At 42.7% G+C, this 22,986-nt stretch overlaps 1 protein-coding gene across 5 annotated transcripts; it reads right to left on the bottom strand.

The window, feature by feature from the left end:
• Window positions 1-621: 621 nt before the first annotated feature.
• Window positions 622-22,402, bottom strand: c2cd5 (C2 calcium dependent domain containing 5). Of its 5 annotated transcripts, XM_051073402.1 has the most exons (29): window positions 22,056-22,402; window positions 21,477-21,585; window positions 21,257-21,343; window positions 20,927-21,098; window positions 20,745-20,840; window positions 20,470-20,625; window positions 20,142-20,379; window positions 17,446-17,606; window positions 15,463-15,551; window positions 13,461-13,569; window positions 9,733-9,847; window positions 9,474-9,572; window positions 9,275-9,386; window positions 9,071-9,150; window positions 8,588-8,774; window positions 8,345-8,509; window positions 7,741-7,785; window positions 6,994-7,134; window positions 6,817-6,880; window positions 6,617-6,678; window positions 6,226-6,324; window positions 5,975-6,064; window positions 5,796-5,874; window positions 5,326-5,418; window positions 4,773-4,805; window positions 4,322-4,453; window positions 2,935-3,128; window positions 2,670-2,816; window positions 622-2,550 (listed from the first exon to the last, which is right to left on the bottom strand). In XM_051073402.1, exons 2-29 carry the CDS (start codon window positions 21,564-21,566, stop codon window positions 2,425-2,427), a joined length of 3,261 nt encoding a protein of 1,086 aa, XP_050929359.1. In that variant the 5' UTR covers window positions 21,567-21,585; window positions 22,056-22,402; the 3' UTR covers window positions 622-2,424. The 5 variants fall into 5 exon arrangements, with proteins under 5 accessions (XP_050929359.1, XP_018519354.1, XP_050929361.1 ...); XM_018663838.2 differs by lacking the exons at window positions 7,741-7,785; window positions 17,446-17,606 and adding an exon at window positions 18,383-18,498; XM_051073404.1 differs by lacking the exons at window positions 4,322-4,453; window positions 7,741-7,785 and adding an exon at window positions 16,026-16,250.
• Window positions 22,403-22,986: the final 584 nt, after the last annotated feature.

Genomic DNA, 22,986 nt, shown 5'->3' with positions numbered 1-22,986 from the left:
TGCTGCGACTCACATCACTACAAACTACATCAAGAGACAGAAGAAGCCTCGGCAATCATTAAGTAATAACTCTGAAGCAAATACTCAACTGCTGAGGTATTAACTATTGACTGATATACAGAATAGAACAGTCACATCCATCAGTGGTCTTCTTTTTTCCTGTTTATCTCACGAGATGAAAACATAATTTCTCCACGTCATCGTAATTCTTATTTTCACAAAGTCAAACTCCAGCTGCTAAAAGAGACAGGGTCATCACATGTCACAATCAGTTGCTTAAGGTATAACAAGATCAAAGACATCAGGATATTGTTGCTATCAGTACAAACTATGCAGTTCTGCATTAAGTGATTATCAGCTCAAATGCTTTGTTGTGGGTTCAGACATTTCTCATTTGTCCTAAAAAGGTTTCACTTTTTAATAAGATGTGGACGTTTTGTAGATACAACAACGGCACCAATTACGTCCAATTCATGCAAGAGGAATGGTAAACATAGAATTAACTGAGACAAAACTTGGCATTAAGTACCAGTGGGCCTATATCATATCAATTTCTACTTCATTCCTGTCAATTAAGAAAAGTATGTGCTTACATCTCTTATCAGTGATGACAAACAGATGTACCTTGGTTTGGCTGAGTTTATTGTGCAAGACTTATCAGGCGAGCATACAGATTCATGGCAATAAAAGGTGGGTCTGCATGCTGCAAGTCAGAAAGCCAAAGCATCGAAGTATGTACATTCAAGTTTTAGACACAAAATATAGGAAACTGATCACAAACTGCTGATAACACAAACAGATTAGAGTACCACTAATTCTGACACAGCGAGTCAAAACATCAGGAATTCATTGCACCAGCAATATGAGCATTAGGTTTCATAAATTTTATGTTACAAAAATACTAAAATCTGATTTTAAAGAACATTTACACAGTTTATTTTTAGGTGGTACCTACATAAGAAGATGCTTTTTTTTCCAGCATTGGACACGAATGTCAGAGGTGGACGGATCAGTAGCGCGACTATTATTTGGAACATGAAAGCAACAGCGATGAGGCTTGGCAAAGGGATATGAAATTTGACACTAAAAGCAAGAAGCATCAATGAGGAGGAACTGATCCTAGAGCTGCAAGTGAAGCAACACCTGCTTAAACACACACCACTTAAGATGTAATTCAGTCAAAATTATTTCCAAGACTTAACCCTAACTCTAACCCTATCCTCTGAAATATCCCTGCAAGACCCCAAAGGGCCACATTATATGACTAAGAATGCATGTCTGTTCCATTTATACCCATCCCTGTTTGTCTACGCCACATGTAAGTGAAAAAAGGCATACACATTATTCCATTAACTTTTACCATTTTAAGCCATAAAAAACACAATTTTAATTTGTAAAAAAGTAACTGGAATACATGATAACAGCAGTTCTAGGAGGAGAATTCTCTGTAATCATGGCTTGTTTGTAATAGATGCGCGTAACTTGAGTCACTCCCGGAAATAAAAACAAGGCTGTAATCTGTGGCATCATTATTTGACACTTACTGAGGAAATTTGATTATCAATAAGATACTGTGAGTGAGCAATACTGTGACAATGATTAGAAAGATTATCCATCAGCAAAATTTAATCAAGACGCAAAACAAATTTAGACATTAAAATTGGACATCAATTAATTATTAGATAATTATAACAAATTGGCATCACAGGTTTACCCCGGTTATTTGGATTTTAACCTCAAAACCCATATTCCAGACTATTTATTAGGAAGCCTTGTTGACATTTAAATACTAATGCCTGACAAAGCCTTCATCTGCCAAGTCTGAGATGGACAGATGGGCCTTTAATCTGCATGTTACTCGAAACAGAACATAACACTGAGGGAGAATCTGACTGCATTTTATTCATTTGATGGTATGTAACTGTGTCCCTTTTGTCATGGCCATTTAATGACTCCTGTGATCTGTGGATGGACAAATTAGTCATAGCTGCCTCACGTGTCTCTCATGCCCACACACAAGGGGATGGCCAATATACTGTAGCTGTGGGTGACCACAATATGAATGGCTGTGATGCAAGAGCAAAAGTTCAATGCAGAGGGGGTCTTTGGCTGTTGTTTTAACCAAAAAGTTTTGAAATACTCTCAGTTTACCAAATTCTTAAAGCGCTACATCAGTATCTCGTGCACAGATGCTGTATTAAAACAGAAAAATATACAGAGAAACATCCTGCACTTGTATATTAATACAGACTGCATGTTTCTGAACGTGTGTGAGTACTCGCTCTTTATTACCTGTGTCCAAACCTTTGGATCTTTTACAGAGTTTTAAGGCAGACATGAATGACTCATACTTGGACGGCTAGACTCAGTGAAACACAGAGCCTCACTCTGTCTGCAGGAAACACAGTCTGAGTGAACACACTGTCATGTAGCCCCATCGGCTCCGCTACTACAGGTCTGTACAACATTTATCGTTGAGGGCATGGACTCCTGGTCTGTTTCTATGACACAGATGACAGCATCACCGCTCACATTGATGAGACACTGAGCCTAGAGGGAACAAGATTAAGACACACGGGCAGTAATAACTACCAGGTCTATAAATGTAGAGTAACCGGTGAATACTTCAAGTGTGTGTGCTTATACTGTGTGTGAGTGTTTGAGAGTACCTGGTTCTTGTTTGGATTTTCCATTAACACACACTCTTTCATGCTGTAGGACACTACTGCATTACCACCCAGGGCTGCTACGTGAGCTCGGACCATTGCAAACACCTCCGCTATGAACGAATGCAGGAAGCCACTGACACCACCTTCCTGCAGAGGACAAAGACACAAAGACACATTTTCAAGTACACAGGTGTGGCTACACTTAGCACGAGATGATGCAGGGGGAGAAAAATACAGTGACTTTCAGTGGTCATGTTGCTCGTACCTCCCGCAGTGATGTTGTCTCTCTGATAAAAAACATGTTGATGATCCCAAGGTATTTAATGATGCGCGTGCCAGGGAGGAAGGAGAGCGGTGTCATTTTCACCACGGGGACTGAACTGCCCCCAAACGAGCGGTTGGAGCGCAGCGAGCGGGAACGTCCCTCGGGCAGCGGACTGGAGCGCTCTAAAGATGAGACTGCAGGTACAGAGAGTGCAGGGAGAGGTCCAGAAGACAAGAGACATGACAAGAAAACGAGGAGTGGGGGGGAGGAGGAAAAAAAGACAAAAAGGGAATGGAGATACCAGAAAATACTCAAAAATAGTGGAAAAATTAAAAGCAGATATGAACTCTGAAGCAGAAATAAATATGAATGTGGAATGTGCGTGCAAAAAAATGCAAATGTTAGTGTTGCACAGCAGGAGTAACACGTGTGTGCGCTTATGAGAGTAAGTCAACTGTATGTGTGTTAAGATACATGTGCGCCTTTGCATGCAGTGTAGTGTTGATGTGAAGTGCCAAGACAATCACTTGAAAGGCATGCGCCGCCATGCATGTCATGCAGTTGAGGCAAACAGACAAGACAGTTACACAGTGTCTGCAGACAGACAGACAGACCTGGGCACAGCTGTGTAAAGTTGACGCGTGTGAATACAGTATTTGCAGTACAGTGAAGTACATGAGAGAGTATTTGTATCTGTGTGCATTTGTGAAAAGAGGTTTGGGAAATGGAGACGGACAGAGACAGCTGTGAGCTGAGCTGGGCACATGTATATGAGCCAGAGTGTGAAAGATGCTCCATCGTCTTATGCAAATTTACCTGATGTGGCTTACATCCATCACACCAGGAACCTTCAGAGCCACACATTACATTGCAGTTCACTCATTGTGCACAGGACTGCAAATCATACCAGTTCTTGCAGAAAAGCATTGTCCCCCCGCCCCACTGTGATCTTTTGCACATCGCATGTGTTCAAACTTGTAGGATTCAGACAAAAGACAAAGCAATTTTTCCACAGTTTTCAAATCATGTAGTCTTTGCTTAAGTTGATTCAGTAATGGGAATGCAGAGCATGATCAAAGGAGGTTCTCCAGTAATTGTCAAAATGCAAAAAAAGAAGAAAAAAAAATCACCTCCCTCTACTGTGCTGTTTCCACGGCTACAGGCATTTCAAAACCAAGCTGCTGATTGTGGATCCCTCTGAGGGGCGGGGCTTCAACTTTCACACTCTAGCAAAAAAAGCTGGTGCTTGATTTACGATGCTCCGCCCCCCAGCGGCATGCATGGAGGGGTGTGTGAGTGTATGCCAGCTTGTGTCTGTGTGTATGTGTGTGTGTCTGTGGGTGGGATTGCTTGTGAGACCGTGTTCTGTATTTGTGGGTATGATCACCAGAGTGTGCTAGAGACTGTGTCCTCCTACTTGTCTTAACTGATCCTCGTCTTATGGTGTGAGCTTTCAGCCTAAGCAGCTCTAGCCAGGTGCTGCATCTGTCTGCAAAGGAACCGTAATCAACGGAGGCAGCTGGAGAGAACACACACACACACACACACACACACACACACACACACACACACAGCCCACACCCAAACATACACAAATGCAACAACAACAACGACAACAAGAGAGAGAGAAAAAAACAAACAAACAACAAAACAGGACACGAAGAACAAAAACAAACGAACAGAAGAACAGAAAAGAACAAAAGTGGATGAGGTTTGGGAGCGGTGCAGGATAACTCTGTCCGAGACAAAAGGATGAAAAGTCAAAAACAGGGCAGTGTAGTAGTTTTGGTAGCGGGGAGATGGGGTAGAGGGAGATGGTGGACGAGAAGGGTGCTTACCTCTGGGTGAGACGTTGGTACTCTCTGGAACACCTGTCACACACACACGGGAACACAAACATTAAAGTCTAGCTTTGCACTTGACAAAAAGCGAGAAGAGCTCAGGGTCATTTTCAACCCTTGTCAGAAGGCAAAATCAAGCATGTGTTTTTAAGATTATGCACCGTTCCCAAATCTAAATGTTCTGTACATTAATAGTCAATCTCCATCTAGCTCCATCTATAGTCTATACTTGCTCTACTTGTTACCATGTCCATCTCACTTGAACGGAAGGTAAGACACAATACTTTAGGGGCATGACATCTAGACAACTTCACACTGTCATCTAAGTTCACAGCAAAACATAACACACTGTGCTACACCACACCACTGTTTATTTACCTGCTGAACGAACCATAACCAGCTGATTTTGGCAGAGTTTTGCAACTGGGGTGAGTAAAGAGACTGTACCTGAAGTGTCAGTGGAGGAGATGGGCAAGGCCTGTTAGTGAAGCTGGGTAGAGGAGGTGGTCAGGGAGCAATTAAAAAAAAAAGAGGGGGGTCAAAAGGCTACCTGAGATTTTGGATGATGTCTGAGTGGTGATGGATGACGAGTCTGCGCACAACTCCAAGGGAAACTGCAGCTGCTCCTCAGTCTCACTGCACCCTGAAAGGATACACACTCACAATCACCCAGGTGCAAACAAACACAATACACACAATAAAACACACAATACAACAAAAGGTGACTGAAAAGCCTTTTTATGTTTCTGGATGCAGTTTCAAGGTCTGGGGAATATTGACATTAGCCATCTTAGTTTAGTTACTTACACATCATCAATTTGACTAGCAACAACGAAAATACATTATGTCCAACTTCCAATTGACCTCTTGTTCCTTTAGACACCTTGGATGAACATGAATATTTATATAATATACTAGAAAGTTTCACACTATAATGTAATTATTAGGCTCTGTACAACAGACTGAGTAAATCATTAAAAATGTCATCAACATCTCCAAAAAACCTTTAACCAGACAGACCTTTGGTGACAGGCTTGTCTGCTGGCTTCTCCTGAGTCTGGTCTTTATCAAACGTCATGGCAACTGCAGTCACTGCGACCTGGGAGGCAGACAGAGGAGAGGGGTATGGTTGTAAATTCTAATATCTGTTCTGCTCTGTTAGCAATTTCGCAAATGGGCGGTGGTCTGAGACTTGTCACCTGTATGAGCTCTTCTTCTGGCACTGCTACAGTGAAGTTGAGATGACAAAGACAGCAGGGGATCATGGAGCGCAACTTGAAGTAAAAACTCTGAAACACACGATGAATTGCAGATTGTAACTTTACATTAAAAACACAACCACTGCAAGAACCATAGTACAGTTTACACACAACTGAGTCGCCGTTCCCATTGCAAATGATAAGCAAGGCACCACGTATGGTGTACTTATTGATCTATAAGGGCTGCTTACCTTCAGCAGATTCTCACATAGGTCGGTGAAGATCTTGTTCAAGCCTTGATTGGTAAGATTGGCATTACTCAACCTAAAGACCCTCACCGATGTAAACATCTATAAGACAGAGGCACTTCACATAAGATAAACAATTATGCAAATTAGATGATAATCACAGTAATCTTTTCTTTCTCTTCACTGCCTTATGGCAGAATTGCTATAATTAAGTCCAAAATTGTAATTTTGCTGGAAATTAAGCTGTGTCCACTGGTTAAAAAATACCAAATGTGCACCACTGCTTAATATACATGCACGAGCAAAATATAATAATTATTTCAAATTGGAGTTTGGTGAAGATGACAGAAGGCTTGCAGGAATTAGTGAAGGAAGTAATGCTGTAAAGCTTGACCTGCACTCCTGTTGTCCAGTTGTAAATCCCAGGCATGATCTCAGTGTTGCAGCTGTAGAAACCTGGAGACATGAAACAGGGATGATGAAGCGGAGGATTAATGACATTTTTTGGTTTGCCTCGAGCCAATCAGGAGATAACTGACTGACCATGTACAGTGATGTTCTTTAACTGCTGTGGAATGAGTGGATGGCATGTACCTGTGGGGGGAGGGGCATCAGTCAGGAGGGAGTGGATGTCTTCCACAGCATCAGTGTCATCAATCTATGGAAATGACCAGAAACAGTTATACTTGTATGTAAAGAGGTAAATAAATAAGTAGGTGAGTACATCAATTAGATAGACAGATAAAATTAGATAGATAGATAGATAGATACCTCCAGGACGAAGGCATCCTTCTTGCCATGCGAGAGGTCCAGTTCTGACAGTTCATCTGAGCTCTCTGAGTGGGAGCGAAAAAGTCTGGATCGTTGCCTCGGCTCAGGAATTGGAGAACCGACCACCTCCTCCGTCAGTTCCTGCAAACAAAGGGACACAAGAGCCTGAGCAGACGGGATGTCAAGGTGACTACCAGAACACCACAGCAGCCCACATCTGCATCTCACATCTGTCCAGACTGTACAGCTAGTAGAGGGACTATGTTAATAACGCAACACATGCTCAAACTCACTCATGTACAGAATCAGCTGCACCATTACACACACATGGCTGGTGTTAATTTAAGTATGAATCCAAAAGAGTATGGAGTGGTGCAAACAAACACACACACACACACACACACACACACACACACACACACACACACACACACACACACACACACACACACACACACAACCCCATAACATATACACAGGTGAGAGAGTGTGGTGAGAGAGTGTGAATGGGCAAGATAGATAGTCACAATACAGATAACATTAACACAGATACAATGAGTCTACAGTGGTTTGCCCTCAAGAGGTGACTCTGGAGTGGATTACATATCGTCCTGCTCCCAAACGTCCCCAGTTAAGAGCTGTTACACAGTTATGGTAAAGGTGGTGTAGTATTGCGATTAATAGAGTGAAGTATTTGTCATGCTTTGCTGTGTCTCACAGCAAAAAAAAAGCTGGCGTGCTCAGTACCATGTTTATGCCGCCGAACACCTCAGGGTCCAGGGCAAATAATTTCTTTAATGACCAGAGAGAGACAAGAGGGGTAAGTTTATCATGATCCACAAAGAACAGACTATTTACTGTATATAAAAGGTATGATTACATGACTTTAACAAAGAGGTTTATATCCAAAATAATGGAAACAGGTGACCATGGAATGTATCTATTTGTGTCAAAGAACCACCATGTGTATTGTGTAAAATAAAACCTAATTAAATTGATATACCACTGAAAATGTAGTTCTTATTGGGTGTTTTATTTGCTGACCTAGGTAGGTAAGGAATTGTCACAGTAAATGTTGTTTCAAACACATCTGAACAATACCACAAAACCCTTTGTTTGAAACAGCTTTCTTATAGCGTTAATTTTTGCATAAATTAATTTCATATCAACTATGTCATTGGCTGTGGGCTTATGCGAGTCACACCTTTCAAAATGACAACACTTGCTTCTGTAGTGTTGAAAAGAAGCTCTGCAGAGACCTAATTGGCAGTGAAAACCTGGTATAATAAGGGAGAATTTGCAGGCAAAACCTGTACACAATACATCCAGGAGGAGGTGTTGTGCATCTCACCGGAGGGTTTATTTGATAAAGCTCTTTGTTCTTGGTTATGGTGTCGTTGATCCTTTTCTGGATGGTAAGGATGTGGTGCTCATTGCTCAGATCGCCGGGAGTCTTCCCTGCAATCTGAATGCCCCCTGGTGCTGGCAGTGCTGTCAGGTACACTCCTGTCGCAGACTGAACACACACACACACATTTGAAGGACTTGCAGAAAACGTGTGGCTGATTAAGTTGTTAACCTAAAATATACATACAGCCAAACCCAGAAGCATGTTCTCGCCGACACTGATCTGTATGTGCAGTCCAAAGAGAGCGTTCATGCTCCGCAGCTTCAGTTTGTTCATCAGCTGAGTGTGCAGCTCGTATTCCATAAAAGGCAGCAAGTTGGAGATGGCTGTCGCATTCACTTCACCCTGGGCTTTCTTCTTCAGACGACACAGCCTAGGAGATGATAAATACTGGCACTGACTCGCTTTGATCAGTGGCTTTGATACAAGCCTCCTTTTTGGAAGGTGTGTTGTTCAGCCTAAATCAGTCTAAATCTTATATGTATTATTATACTGTTTAAATAATGTTACTGTTATTTGAAATATGTATTTAAAGGTAGAGCTTTTTCTATTATTCATATGTGAGGCAAAGCACATTTGGCATAAAAGACACAATATAGGTGTGTTTCTTCTCAGCGTTAGCAATCATTTTACAAGGGTTTGGGGCAGTTTAACCGTGAGGTGTTTTACCTAGCCTGGATAAGGCAGCCCTTCCCTGTAACAGCTGCTTCTGGTGGCATGTCGATTGTTGTGAATAGCACATCAGGAACCTTGAAAAAACATAACAATCGTAATGGTTAACTCTTAATTTTTCACCAACCTACATTTATTCTCTGAATAAAACAAAGATATCTTTAGCACGCCTTAATCTAAGCAAAGAAATATATTTGAGACCTTTTGTCGCCTGCAGTGGTAACAGTATGTGAGCTGGGCGGGAAACGGCATGTTGAGCTCATCATACGGGATATGACAGAAACCACAGCTTGGAGGAGATGGCTCCTCAAACCTGGCGAACGACACATACCATCTGGTGTTAGCCTCCACAACTCAGTCCAAGTCATACTGACGTAAATGGAATGCAACTGTAAACAACCTGTGATCTGTGCTTCCGATGTCTAGGCAGCCTTCACGCATATATCGAGGATTCAGGATGGCTGCTGTCCCCGATGCCGACAGGATGCACACCTCCTCACTGTGTTGAGAGGAAATGGAGAGATCAACAAACAAAGAAAGGGAGGAGGATGAGAACAGGACGTGGATTCTTGTCTGTTTAAGACAATTTGCAAACTGGTTGCAGAAAAGGACAAGTGGACAGTATTTTCCATGTCCTGTATGTGTTTACTACGACATACCAGATGCTAGTGCTCTCACTGTACCCCACGACAGCATGGCAACCAAGAGCTTTGGCATGAGATTTGATCTCCTGACGAATCTCCTCCCACCAGGCATCGCGAGTCTCTGGCTCATCTGCAAAACACAATAGTCTGAATCAAACAGCTTTCACAAATCATTTCTAAATTGGCTGAATAATCTATCAAAACCTCACTTAACACTGCAGTCTATCTTAACACTTAATGAACTGTTAAAAAAAAGACTGCCATGACAAGTATAAACACTCAAACAGGGAATTGGACAAGTCTGTATTTAACTGCTATCTAATCTGACTTGCTTGACTTACCAGAACATAAACAGACATCAAACAGTACAGTTTGTGTTTTTTTTCTGATGATTGATGGGTTAAATGGTGTTTCAAAGCAAGCCAAAACCAACTATCATTCTGTAAAACAAAGTGACAATTAGAATGATTTATGAGAGTTTGAGGATGATGATGAAGGCAAAGTCAATGGTTAGGTTAGTCGTGTGTGACATTCCTTAAGTGCACATTATCTAAAAACTTATCGTCTCTCTCTTCTCTATGTCTCCTTTCAGTCAGCCGCACTAACAGAAAGGACACTGGTGAGAAATACAGCCACGTGCCACTGGGTATGTTTTGGCTGTGATGGTACAGGAAGAAAATCCTGCTGACCGGTATTAGAGTAATTGCATAAAAGACACTGATGTCTAAAAAAAATTTTCCTAACCTGGTGGCAAAAGGTTTTACATTCAAAGGGATTGAGCCTTCATCATACTTAGACTAAACCATGGGTGTGTTTCAATAGTCTCATGAGGCTTTGCTCCAATACCACCTCTGTTTCATTGACTTTGTTCAGAAGAGCCTAATTATTGCCAGTTGTTGAGTTTAATATCACTCATTTGGTAGTTCTGGATCATGGAACACACAAAGGAAGCTACATTAGAGTATTGAGCTGCACCCCATGACTCCCTGGGAGGGTCACATGCTGATGGAGCCCCAGAACGAGAGAGAAACTCAGCTGCTAGGTGAGACAGGGGAGAGGAATGAATGAGGGGCTAGGGGAGGAGAACGGGAGATGAAACTGATAAGAGATGAAGAATAATGACTGATGGTCAGGCATCAGGCCCACGAGGTGGGTTCCTTTAAATCAAAAGCAGCATGTCACACAGGCACAGGCTCACCAACGTGCACGCTCATGACCATGTGCACGCTCATGGGCAAAGAAGGGCCATATTCATTCACCAGAGTCCATCAAATCTAGTCCAGTTTTGGAGTTAAAAGAGTACTGAGTCCTATCATACTTCCTCCATTCCCCAGGCTCACTTCTTTCCTTTCATCCCCATCATACATCCCAAATCCATTTTTAATTTTCCTCAACTGCCACCCATCCAATCAACCTGCCTTCCATCCATCCATCCATCCCCTCCTTCTCTCTCTCTCTCTCAGTATGAATACGGCCCAGTGAGTTAGGGATGCACATGCCCAGTCAGTGGCTCTCTGTCACAGAGTAAACCTCCTAAACCTCCTCTTGGTCTAGACAGGTTTGACCACGATGCCGATTCAGGAAGCGTTAGAAACAGCGCCGGGAAAACATTAGGGAAGAGCTGCAGCTCCTCTGTGCAGTAGGATGAGCTGGGTGGGGGGAGGTAGCCAGGCCAGGCTGGATGGGGTGGGGTGGGGACACAGCGCATGCTCAACTCAGCTCAGCACACACTCACACAGATTAGAGAGAGGAGAATGGCAGCTCACTGAATAAATCAGTTTGCGGTGATACACTATCAGACTGATGTTCAATTTGTTTGTGGATAATTAGCCTAGCTGTGCTGGTTAAATATCAGTGTTGGGTGCATTTAAAGGGGACAGAGGTTTAACTTCACTGAGCTGCCATCCATCCTGTGGGTGAGAGCAGTAAAAGGGGGGAAATACCTGCAGTGACACTATTCCAGTCTAGCAGTTTGTATGAGCGCGTGTTACCCAAGGCTGGGCCAGAACACACCGTTAGTACAGAAAAGAGAGAAAAAGAAAAGAAGAGACAGTCTAACAAACAAGCACAGCACAACAGCAGCACTCCACAGTCACTACGCAAAGACAGACAGCACTTCACAGTCACTATGCAAAGACAAACCAAATTCAGGCCTACTAAAACAATCTTAAAAGAAGAAGACTGACAAGGAAAAGAGGAGAAGACAGATGAGAAAAAGCTACAGACCTAGCCAAGATTTTAAAAAAGTCTTAAGAAGAAGAGAAGCTATACAGATATATTGTTCCAAAAAGGAGCATGCAGTAGCAGTCTAACTCTAGTATACGCCATAAAATTAAAGGTGCCCTGTGAAGTTTTCATGTAAACAACTCTTATGTTTACATTCACAGTGAATTGCTGTGTTTATTTCACTGATCGACAACTGGTGGCAGTAAGAGTGAACCAATCAGTAGAGCATGTATCACATTACCCACGCGCTCCCTTACACCTGTGTGTCCTCAAGCACAATACAAACAGAACAGGGACCCACAGTACTATTTATGGTTGAAATCTCCACAGGACATCTTTAATGTTGATCTGTAGTTGATACACTCTAGACATAGCAATGAACAGGGCTCTCTTCAGAATGGTTTTCAAGTTCAACCTACAATTTGTATACAGGAAAACAATGTTGTTTTCACTAGTTCAGACAGGAATACCCAGGGTTTAATCATTTTATGCCGTAACTTTTGAGCAGATTGTTACTATAATTATTTTTGGGTAGCTTATTTTGGTTACCCTGTCCGCCTCTGAAAAGAACCCTGCTTATCCGAACCCAGCCAACATTCATCAGCACTCCCCTTTTTCTAAATTTGTCCTTAATTCAGATTAGTCAAAGACCATTAAACCAAGCAAAGAGCAAAACTACTAGGGCTGCTGAGTGGATTCAGACAGTCAAACACCGTCAATAAGCTGGTACTTGCCTAGTGAGCAAATATCTGTTATCAATATTAATCTTATTTAAACAGTCTACATTATACAAGAAAACATTAGGATTTCAACACAGATTCAAACCCTATTTGAAAACCCAAGGTGGCAGAGCAGAGGTATAGAAAACACCAAAGCACCTCATCATAGCGCCACCTGCAGCCAACAACATCACACAACAGAAGCAGCAGGCAACAGACTGGAGCCATGCACTACTATTGCACCTCACCTCTGGGGGGGCGGGGGGGGTGGGCAGCACCACAGCACACAACACCACAGCAACCAGAGCATACACAAACACACACACGCGCGCACGCACGCGCACACACACACACACACACACACACACACACACACACACACACAGCCATCACATGACCAGCACAGACTACAAATTACACAAAGCCAGTAAGTCAAACCACGAGGTGAAAGTTGCCCCTATCCATAGAACTGTTTGACACAGGTGATGATACCTATCCTAACTTTATTTCCACCAAAATGCTACAAAGCTGCAGCCTATTAGCGTGACCAGGAACAGCTTTCACCTGCTTTAGGGACTCATACATGACTGAAATCTTTTCAACACCAATTGGGACCATACACGGAAAACTGTTCAACACAAGAGGATAATGGGGCAGCATTAACTAACAGCCACTTACAACAAGACCGGACACTCACACAATACTGTAGTTCGATGGAGGAGCTCACTCTTATCGCATCAAAAGGACAATGGGACAAGCTACATTAGGACATTGTGTGTTTGTGTGCACCGAACTCACCAGGGTTGTGTATGCGGTCCAGCAGTTTGACGGAGCGAGCACTGACCACTCCTCCGACGTGGACCAGAAAACCAGGTGGGAAGGACGTCAAAGTGAAGAAGGGAAACTCCTGCAGATAGAAAACAGCTTGGTCACTTACAATAGAGGACAACACACTCTGGACATTTCCTATGTATTTTTGCTAATAATATTCAGTGAGTACTCTATGATTAGAACATTTTATTAAATTTGTATTTATCATGATTTCATATCTATAATATCCCATTATGTGAGCTCAAATGTACCGTTTTGAGTTGGTTTGAGTAATAAAGATTAAATAAAATTATCCTCTGACATTTCTTTAAAGATACAAGACCTACAAACAACCACTTTATGTTAAATATATAAACATGACATTTTTGTAGATATCGCAAAGATTATTATACTTTTTTTAAAAAAAGGAAATCATTTACCTGTGGCTAAAGGCAAAAAAAATATCTTCAACAGCTATTCAAAACTGATTTTGTGGTCTCTCTGGGTTTACGTACCACATTTTAACTGATATGTGTAACTTTGGTGAAAAGTGGTAGGAAATGTGCCAACATGCAGCAAGGACTGAGTATGATGGTGTACCCCCATGCAAGGTTTACCCCAACGAATCCCCACTTGCTCCATTCCAGCCTACACTTGTAGACCTTAGAGCATTTCAAATAGATCTGGAAATGATTGAGAACGCAGATATTTTATATCACTGATTGAGTGATTAATTCAATCATTTCAAATCTATATAAATGCATTTATTAGGTTTGGATTTCAGAGTGAAAGCCGCGCGCACACACACACACACACACACAGACACACCAGGTCCTGGCTGAGAATCAGGACTCTGTTTTACATGCTTCTCTCTGTCCACTAACAGGACAGCTGGTCCTGTGCATCTAGTCAAATAATGTGCTGCAAATCCATGCATTCACTCACAAGTGGAGCCAGAAATACTCAGGACTGTCTGTAAGCATCTTGGTATTCATTCTGTTTTGAAGTGATGACCACCTTTACAGAAAACCTGAGGGACGTTGTGACTACGAGTCATGCAGGTATATGTATGATGAATGGCTTTAGAGTGGGCAGAAATCAGGTGGGACTTCTTTTTTGTCCAGTACTCAAGGAAGGAAAACAGAGCTACAAATTTGAGTGACAGCTCCTCCCATTCGGAGCAAGGAGGCAATGAGGTGATGAGGTGAGCGTGCTCATTCCCGTTGTTGACACAGGAAACCAAAATCAGACTCAGGAAAAGAAGTCAGAAAGGAGGGAGGTGTTCAAAATGAGAATCCCAAAGGCACACACACACACGCACAGTCGCACGTCCCTTCAGAACCTGAAGGGAACACAACTCCTAGCCTCCAGCCCTCCAACCAACATGCCTGTGAATCTCTCAGAGTGCGGTGGGTGTTAAGCACACGTGTTGCTCAACCCCACCTGCCCCTCCAAGATCTACAAACAGCAGAGGAGAGGACAGAGTAGGAGTTAATTCAGACTGAGTGGTGGCCATCAGCTGGTCAGGGTGTTAGGGGAGAGGTGGAGAAAAAGAGAGAGAGTGTCACACTGATGGGACATACCCTGGCGTTTAACAATAACCCAGAGGAGGACGTTCCCTGAGTAGCACAAGTGGTCAAGAGGACAAAGAAAGGGAACATTACTTGCTCTTACACAGACCCACACCCCATTAAACACTTAATACCTCAGCAGTGTAGATTAGCAACCTTTCACAAAGAAAGCTATATGTGCCCTATGTGCAGACATTTGAGGCTGTCTGAAAGGCAACACAAACAGCAAGTCAAAGCATCAGCTGTATTGTAAAATGTAGTTCTTATCCTCTTGTATCAACCAAAGACAAATGTCACATGAAATTCAGTGACACTGTAAGCTCTGACATGTATTTCATAGTGCATTTCAGTCTAAAATGTCTACACGTAGAGTGAGTATGTAAATATGCGCATAAACATGTGTGAGTGCATCACCGTACCCGCTGTTCGAGAGCTGTCTGTGTCTGTTGTCTGAGAAGGGTCTTCAGAGGCCCTGCCTCCTTCCCAGCGCTGCCCCCGCTGCCCATTCCTGATCAAAGAGGAGAATCTGGCTTTAGTTTTGTCACTTTTAACAGACAGGTCTAAGGACTAGAGAGGCACTCAAACTGTAAACTGATCATTACATTGCAGTATGAAATCAAGTGAAAGCAATTGCTGGAACTACACACAACACCTTAGACTGTGACAAGTAAATAAACCTGCACCATCCTCATCTTAAGACTAGCCAACTCCAAATATTTCCTCTTGACCTAGAGTGAGGACTTGGTACACCTGACAAACACATCAAACCACATGCAGGTATGGAAGAATAAGTCAGAAGTGCTATTTCACAGTGAGCTCTGGGCAGTCATACCATGCATGTTGAGTTTATGTTTCTGACAACACCAGCCAAGTCGATCTGGGTGTGAAAAGTCGTGCTGTTGATGCCCAAAACACCAAGAGAGATGCCAACTCTATATTGTTATAAGGTGTGACTTGATGACACACAGCAGTCCTACTATACCGGAGGCTGCCAGCAGCAGGTCCTCGGTGAAGGACACGCTCTTTCTCAACAAGGCAGAGTCTGAGCGGACGGAGGAGTGAGGGGGCGGGGTGGTGGCTCTGGGGGCAGAGCCGTGACCACAGCCCACTGAGCCAGAACCAGGAAGGGACAGAGTGTCTGTGGAAAGGGTGGGGGAGCTGGGGCAGAGGAAGATCCCAGGCCTGCATCTCACTGGCAGGGGCTCTTCTATCCAGCAGAGAAAACACATGGAGGGTGCACAGAGAAAAACAGATAAATTGAGAATGGACAGACAGAGCAATGAAGAGAGTGGGCAGAAGAACAGAAAAAAAAAACAAAACAAGGAAGTGTAGGAGGATTTAACAAGGGAAAAGTGGACACAAGCACAGGGAAATTAGGTGTGCGAGGTGGGGATGCTTCAATCTAATATGCTGGATCTGTATCAGCCCTAATACTGACCTTATGTTGTGGATCAGGTATCAAAAAATGACATGACTGATCCAAATCAAATATGGTTTCTCTGTCAGTATCATTGAAAAATTCAGCCTTTCCTCTGTCAGTAAGTATTTACTCACAGTGGACTTAGTTTTGGTGTCATGGCATCTTCGGTTCCAATAAGTTATTTGTGGTGAGATGCACAGATTTTAAATTTTGGGTAAAAGATTAAAGTTAGGCATCCATAATGCAAAAAACACAGGTAGGCAAGTTAAAACAAATGAAATTGTGAGTTAAAGAAGAAATGAAAGATAGAGGCCCTTCTATCTTCTAGAGAAATGGATACTTCATGAAATAGAAGACAGAGAAAAGGAGGAAAAGGAAAACAGAGGAGTGGGAACGAGGAGGAGGAATGTAGGCTGCTGGTCCCCTCCTGAGGGGTCAGGGGAATGGCTCGGGTAAGAAGGTTGAGGTTCAGGCTGTGTGGCATTTATGCTGAACTGTTTAAACGTGCTCAAGTTGTCCTCAGGGCAGGGTTTGAATAAACTTACCTTGTCCTCAATGATTAACCATAATGGCTGCTAACGAAGAAGTGACCTTAGATCAACAACAGCCCCTCATGAGACACAGTGCTTCTATTAAAGACCACAACAGAGGAAGGGAACTAATGCAGAGATCTGGTGTGTCTTCAAACTATCACACCTATTTTTACACAAAGCTGTCTAGATTATTCTTTTTCAATTCTCTGAGGCAAGAAGACACACCAGGCCGCTGAGGACAAGGGAGAGGATGGGACACAGCAAAATAAATATTTCCAATACCATTTACTATAAATAAATGTTAAACTCAACCATGAAAAAAATTGAAAAATAAAATAAAATAAAATAAACAAAGGTTCATAAATCACCACCAGAGTAGCACCACAACGAGGTGTAGGAGAAGAGAGGGATGACAATGGGAAGGTGGGGACGGGGCTAAGTGTTCTTACCCGTCTTGGGCGTCAAACTGAGGTCTGTGTCTGATGATGAGGACTGGCGGCTGCATGGCTTGGAGGGAGAGAAGGGGGGAGGAGAGGAGGAGGAGGTGGGAAGGGCTCTGAAAGGGGTAGGCGGGCCGGAGAACGAGGGCAGGTCCTCACCAAATACCGGCCTGCCAGGAGAACATGAAACACACATGCACACGCACACACACACACCACACACACACAGACACTCACGTCAGTCACCACCTCACCTTCTGAGAGAGTTTGAGTGTGTGTACATATATGGGAGCGGGTCTGTTTTGACATTTTAATGTGTGATTTGTGCCGTTAGGGTGAGGTGTGTGTGAGGTGCTACGGATGGCTAGAGAACAAAAAAATAAATAAAAAATAAAAAAACACAAAGCAAGCATGGAAAGCAAAAATTTGATAAACACAAAGAAACACACACTGAACTAAAACAAAGCGACGTGGCAAAACACAAGAAGGTCAGAGTCAACAGAGGATGACGGGCTGAAGCATGTGTCCCAGTAGAGTGAAGCAAAGGTCAGGTGACTGTAGGGAGATCACAGGCCCTTCCTCGGGGCTAAAGCCACACCTTAAACAGCTTTTTGTTGCAAGAAGCCTACAAAAATGCAAAATGATGCAGCGGGGAACCTGACACCCAACCCCTTATTGTTGGGGGAAAAAAAGACTGGTGGAGGAATTTGCGGCTAGTATCAATGTCTGGTCTTTTTCTGGTAAAGGTATAGGGGTCTGCCTTCCTTCTTTATCTTGATGCTTCTGTCTATACCTTGGCTTTCCTGACAAAGCAGTCAAACTATCCAGACTCCAGCAAAAATATACTCACTTTTCTCCGTCCATATAAACATCACCATCTACCTCTCTTTGTATGTCAAACTTCCTCTCTTTCCCCTGTATCTATTTCCTTCCCTGGCTCCCGTACCAGTAAAGATGAGTGTGGGAACAGAGACAGAGAAGTTCTGGGACAGTCTCTGGGAGCTGCAGGCCGAATGCACGGGGCTGTTGTGGGTGGAGCGGCATCCATGGGCAAGGGGAGACCTGGGCCAATCAGCACGCAGGGAGAGAGGAAGACGGAGGACCGATTTTGGACGCAAGCAGTGAGAAACGTCCAGATCCAAATGTAGCCAGAGAGCCGAGAGAGGAAGAGAGAGACGCACACAACAACCAACACCACAACATTGCAATAGAGTGGAAAAGGAGACAAAAAGGAAAGGAACAGAAAAAAAGAGGGTTTGTTTTTCACTCCCTCTCTTTGCCACAGTTATTCCATTTAAAGTCATGTGAAAGCAGCAGGAAATTCATGCACATCTCTCAGATCTCAAGTCTCATACAAACAGCAGGGATGCAAACACAACAGAAAAAGGCTCAAACAGAAACATACATGTACATCAACAGAAAACCATAACAGCAACAATTTTGATGATGGAATAATTGTTTAAGTTAAAAAAATGGCACAAAAACACCAAACATTTGATTATTTCAGCTTCTGAAATGTTACAGTCTGCTGTTTTTTTTTCTCTCTTTTACATTATCATTGGTTTGGACCATTGGTCAGACAGAGCAACTGTAAAAGAATGTTACTAGATAAAGTCACAATAAGGATAGACATCAAATACTACTACTACTGTATTTCTTGTAAAAATTGGGACAGTTGTGAAGTAGGTCATTAAGTAAGAGAAGAGTTAAGTTTTTATCTCACTGGAAAAACCTATTTTAAATTGACTAAGTATCAAAAACCAATTTATATGCTACAAAGGTAAAGGTAACTTAAGTTCACTGAAACAATTTAAGAGGAAACAAGGTAAGAAAAATATGTATTTAAAATTACACAATGCATGGAAACATATATGTTAGGTGCATCATTTCATGAAGTCTTTCTCTGAGCCCCGCAGTTACGATAGCAAATATCCCCATAAATCACAGTTCACAAGGGGAGGGAGAAAGAAACAGAGGGGAAGAGGAAAATGCAGTCACACTCAATCAGATTTGCCATCTTCCCTCCAACTAATCAGCTTCGTAAATAACCTGTCCCAACCCTCACCAGAAATAAAAATAGTTTTCTCATTCAATTCACACAGTGAGCCATTACACAATCAAAGTTAATACCAAAAGGTGATTACATCCCTGATACACACAGTCTTGCACACACTGATATACAGATATACAGTATAAGTGCAAATAACAGGCACACATGCACCCATCTGTAGTTAAGCTGACAGTAACTGGACAGGCAGGGTAAAGACAACAGAACAAAGTGAGGGAACGCACTGTTAGAGGCTGAGCATAACACATGAACACTAGACACTCACTGAAAGACACAGGGCTAGAACATGCAAGGCAGAAAGCCATGCAAGACTGGTCTAAAAGGGCAGACAAGAGAGGAGGTGGGGGTTGAGGATGGCTGAGTGTGTACTGTACATGTGTGCATCTCAGGTTATGTTGTGTGCTGTTATTTTCATGATGCAATATACACACAAACTACAAAGGGGGAATCAAAGATACTGAGACACACACAGGAGTAACTGTGAGACTACACACAAACTAACACACAGTACATTTCACCCACACTCTCTCCCACTCATGCACACACCTGTCACCTTTCTACCCATTCTCACAAACTAGATTTGCAGTGAAACAAAAAAAGGCACCGTCCATGCTTGCGTTTGTTGATTCATACTCACTCCTTTCCGTCCTTTGAAGGGGAATTGCAGGCATTGGAAGCAGGGGCTGTGTTAGGGTGCACGTGTGTGTTGGTGTTGGGAGCACTTCCGGAGCTGAGTTTGTCCAGTGTGCAGGCGGTACCTATGGCCCGCACCACCAGGCCCGACTCTCCCTCCAGATCGAAACACTGCAAGTAGCCCACCACTGCATTCCCACCCATCTCCAGCACTTTAAGCCCTATTTTCCTCTGCAGCTCTCCTAAACGGGAGATAACACACAGCCGCACATTACCAAGACAGGAAGAGAAAAATATGAACATGAAAACATGACACTGGTGAATAGTCTTACCAGACATGAGAGAGATGAGTCTCTGTCGAGCCTCATTGGAGGCCCGAGGAGTTCTAATACGGTCGATCCACTGGTATTCTGGATCTTCATTCACCACAAGTTCCTCCACAAACCCATGCACCATTGCTGCACGGTAACACCGTGGAATTGATGTGGCTACCATACACAATTAAAATAAAACATCACATTTCAAATTAAATGGGAAAAAGGAGTTTTAAAATGTATTTTCAGATTGTAAGCAAACAACTGTGAACTAAAAATCAAATCACACATACTGCAGAAGAACTTGACCCCACAGGAAGACTGTCTGAAGCGATTCAAATCATTGAAGAGCTCCACTTTAACGAGAACATTGATCTCCCCTCGGATACCTGAAAGCAAGTAATAAACAGAAAGACGTTATAATAGGAAATTAACATGGCATGTCTTATTAGTAGTTGATTAATGACTGTTGTACCGTGGATAGTATCATAGATGGGAAACCAGCCGGAGATGACAGACGCAGCCTCACTGCACAGCAGCGGGTCAATGTCAATGTAAACTTTCCCTATGGCATCGTTAGCACTGTATGTGTCATGGTCCAACACTGTGATCTGCAATGGTTCATCCTGCAAATCTTCATCATCAACCTAGAGAGTAACAGAAGGAGAGGGAAGGACAACAAAAGACAGGAGAAATACAAGAGTTACAGATTTTATATTCCATTCATCCACCTTGTAAGATGCGTTTTATATCATATTGCCACCACTGCCTGTCATGTTTACAGAGAAGGTTACAAGGATTTCACCTCAAATTTAAACCATTCTGAGTTCCACTGTGGGTTGAGGGATTTGGGGCAGACATCCGTTTTGAAGGTTGTGTTTCCAAACTTTACCTGTGAAATAAAAACCCACAAGACACAGCCTTCAAATGCACCATTTGCTATTTTGAGTGACGATGCAATAACCGCAGATGTTAATGGTATCATTAAATAAAACAAGGCTCGTTGTTCAAGCATCTTCACTCACCTCTACAAAAGCATCAGTAAGGTCACTGGCTCGGTCCATCACAGGCAAGTGGCGCCCTGCCACAATTTTGGCCTTCAGTTTCCCAGGCATGATTCAAATTCAAGTTGATCTGTGAACAAATAATATTAACACGATCATAAATCTATCAATAGCTTTTCAACTGATACTTGCTGTGATGCCACTGCCACTGACAACCGTGAGGACTGAGGAGTGTGGAGACTCGTTACATAGGCATATGTTGTTGACAGTGTGGAGAGCCCCCACTCCCCTTTGCTAATAAGCTAGCTTCTCACAGCCAAACTCATATTTACAGCTTCTAGCTTAACTTTAAGTAGCTTATCGACTCGGTTCAAAGTTATCTGTTGGAACTGCAGTTTCTGAGCACGACGGTAACGGTCAGTTAGCCAGATTAATTTAGCCAAGCAAGGCTAGCAAGAAAAAGCCACTTAGGTTAACTGCATTGCAGGCACAATCTCTTTAGCTCTACCTGATCGGCCATGTTTTTACAATCATACTGCAAAACCAGCACCTTCTATACCAATATTATCTTGCACCCAGGGCAAACAGTATCATCCTTACCGGTGCTACAGTATCAACAGACAGTTGTCAAAGCGGCGACAGGCTCGTTTTATTCGGACATTACTGTTGACAGCCCACCGCCCGTCTGACCTCCGTGTCTCTCCCATAACACGAGACGTTAGTAGCCACTGCACCAGCCAGGAAAGTGTCCTTTCAGTAGGAAATTTTCACCAGCAGATATTTCGGATAAAAAATACTTTTACAGCCGTACAAATTATGTTAATACCGAGTTACTAATTCAGTACACATGCCGCTGGTTAGCGCGTAAAGCCAGCGGCTAGCTTGATAAGGATACAGCCCATGGTGAATGAGTTTTCAGATTAGCGGGCGCTGCTTTCAGTACACCTCGTAAATTTGTACTTTACAGTTAAAACGTTATACCGCTGTTCATCCTGTTTGAAAAAAAAAATAATATGATATACAAAAATAATACAATAAAGAGACCTTTAAAGTAATGTTCTCACCGTAAAGATGTTAGAATAAACATATATACATACTGAGCACCGGAAGTAGATTTTTTTATCAGTTTCGCTGCCTTTTAGTTAACTACGTACTAAAACAATTGTTGTATTCCGATAGGACTCAAAAGGCAACGTTAGGGTTTGTCTTGGACATGCGCAACTTAACAACCTAGTTTACCATCCAGGTGATACTGGTCAGAGGAAGTATCTACTCACCTTATATTACAAACACAACCGTGTTATGTAATATGTATCTTAGTCTTGTTATTGTTTAGCTTTTGTCTGTTATCACATTTACTTGAATAGCATTTTGTACCACTTTGACAGTAATGACAACATTTAAATTGTAGCAGAAGTGGATAGGTTTGGCGATTTTCTACATTCTTCTTACTGTCGAGGAACCCCGTGAGAACACCAAAACCAGAACTGATCCTGCTAAATACTGTCTGTTTGGCCAAAACAAGTCTAAG

The sequence above is a fragment of the Lates calcarifer genome, linkage group LG10, assembly GCF_001640805.2.
Source record: "Lates calcarifer isolate ASB-BC8 linkage group LG10, TLL_Latcal_v3, whole genome shotgun sequence".
Taxonomy (NCBI): Eukaryota; Metazoa; Chordata; class Actinopteri; family Centropomidae; genus Lates; species Lates calcarifer.
This window is presented reverse-complemented; position numbering and strand designations above follow the sequence as displayed.

Bases quoted from the DNA above. Each gene is read 5' to 3' on its own strand.
- c2cd5 (XM_051073404.1), bottom strand. From the start codon at position 21,566: ATGCCTGGGAAACTGAAGGCCAAAATTGTGGCAGGGCGCCACTTGCCT. The intron at 9,387-9,473 runs GTTGTTTACAGT...GTCGTTCGCCAG, and splicing joins ATCGGAAGCACAGATCACAG to GTTTGAGGAGCCATCTCCTC. The intron at 2,817-2,934 runs GTACGAGCAACA...TGTCCTCTGCAG, and splicing joins AGACAACATCACTGCGGGAG to GAAGGTGGTGTCAGTGGCTT.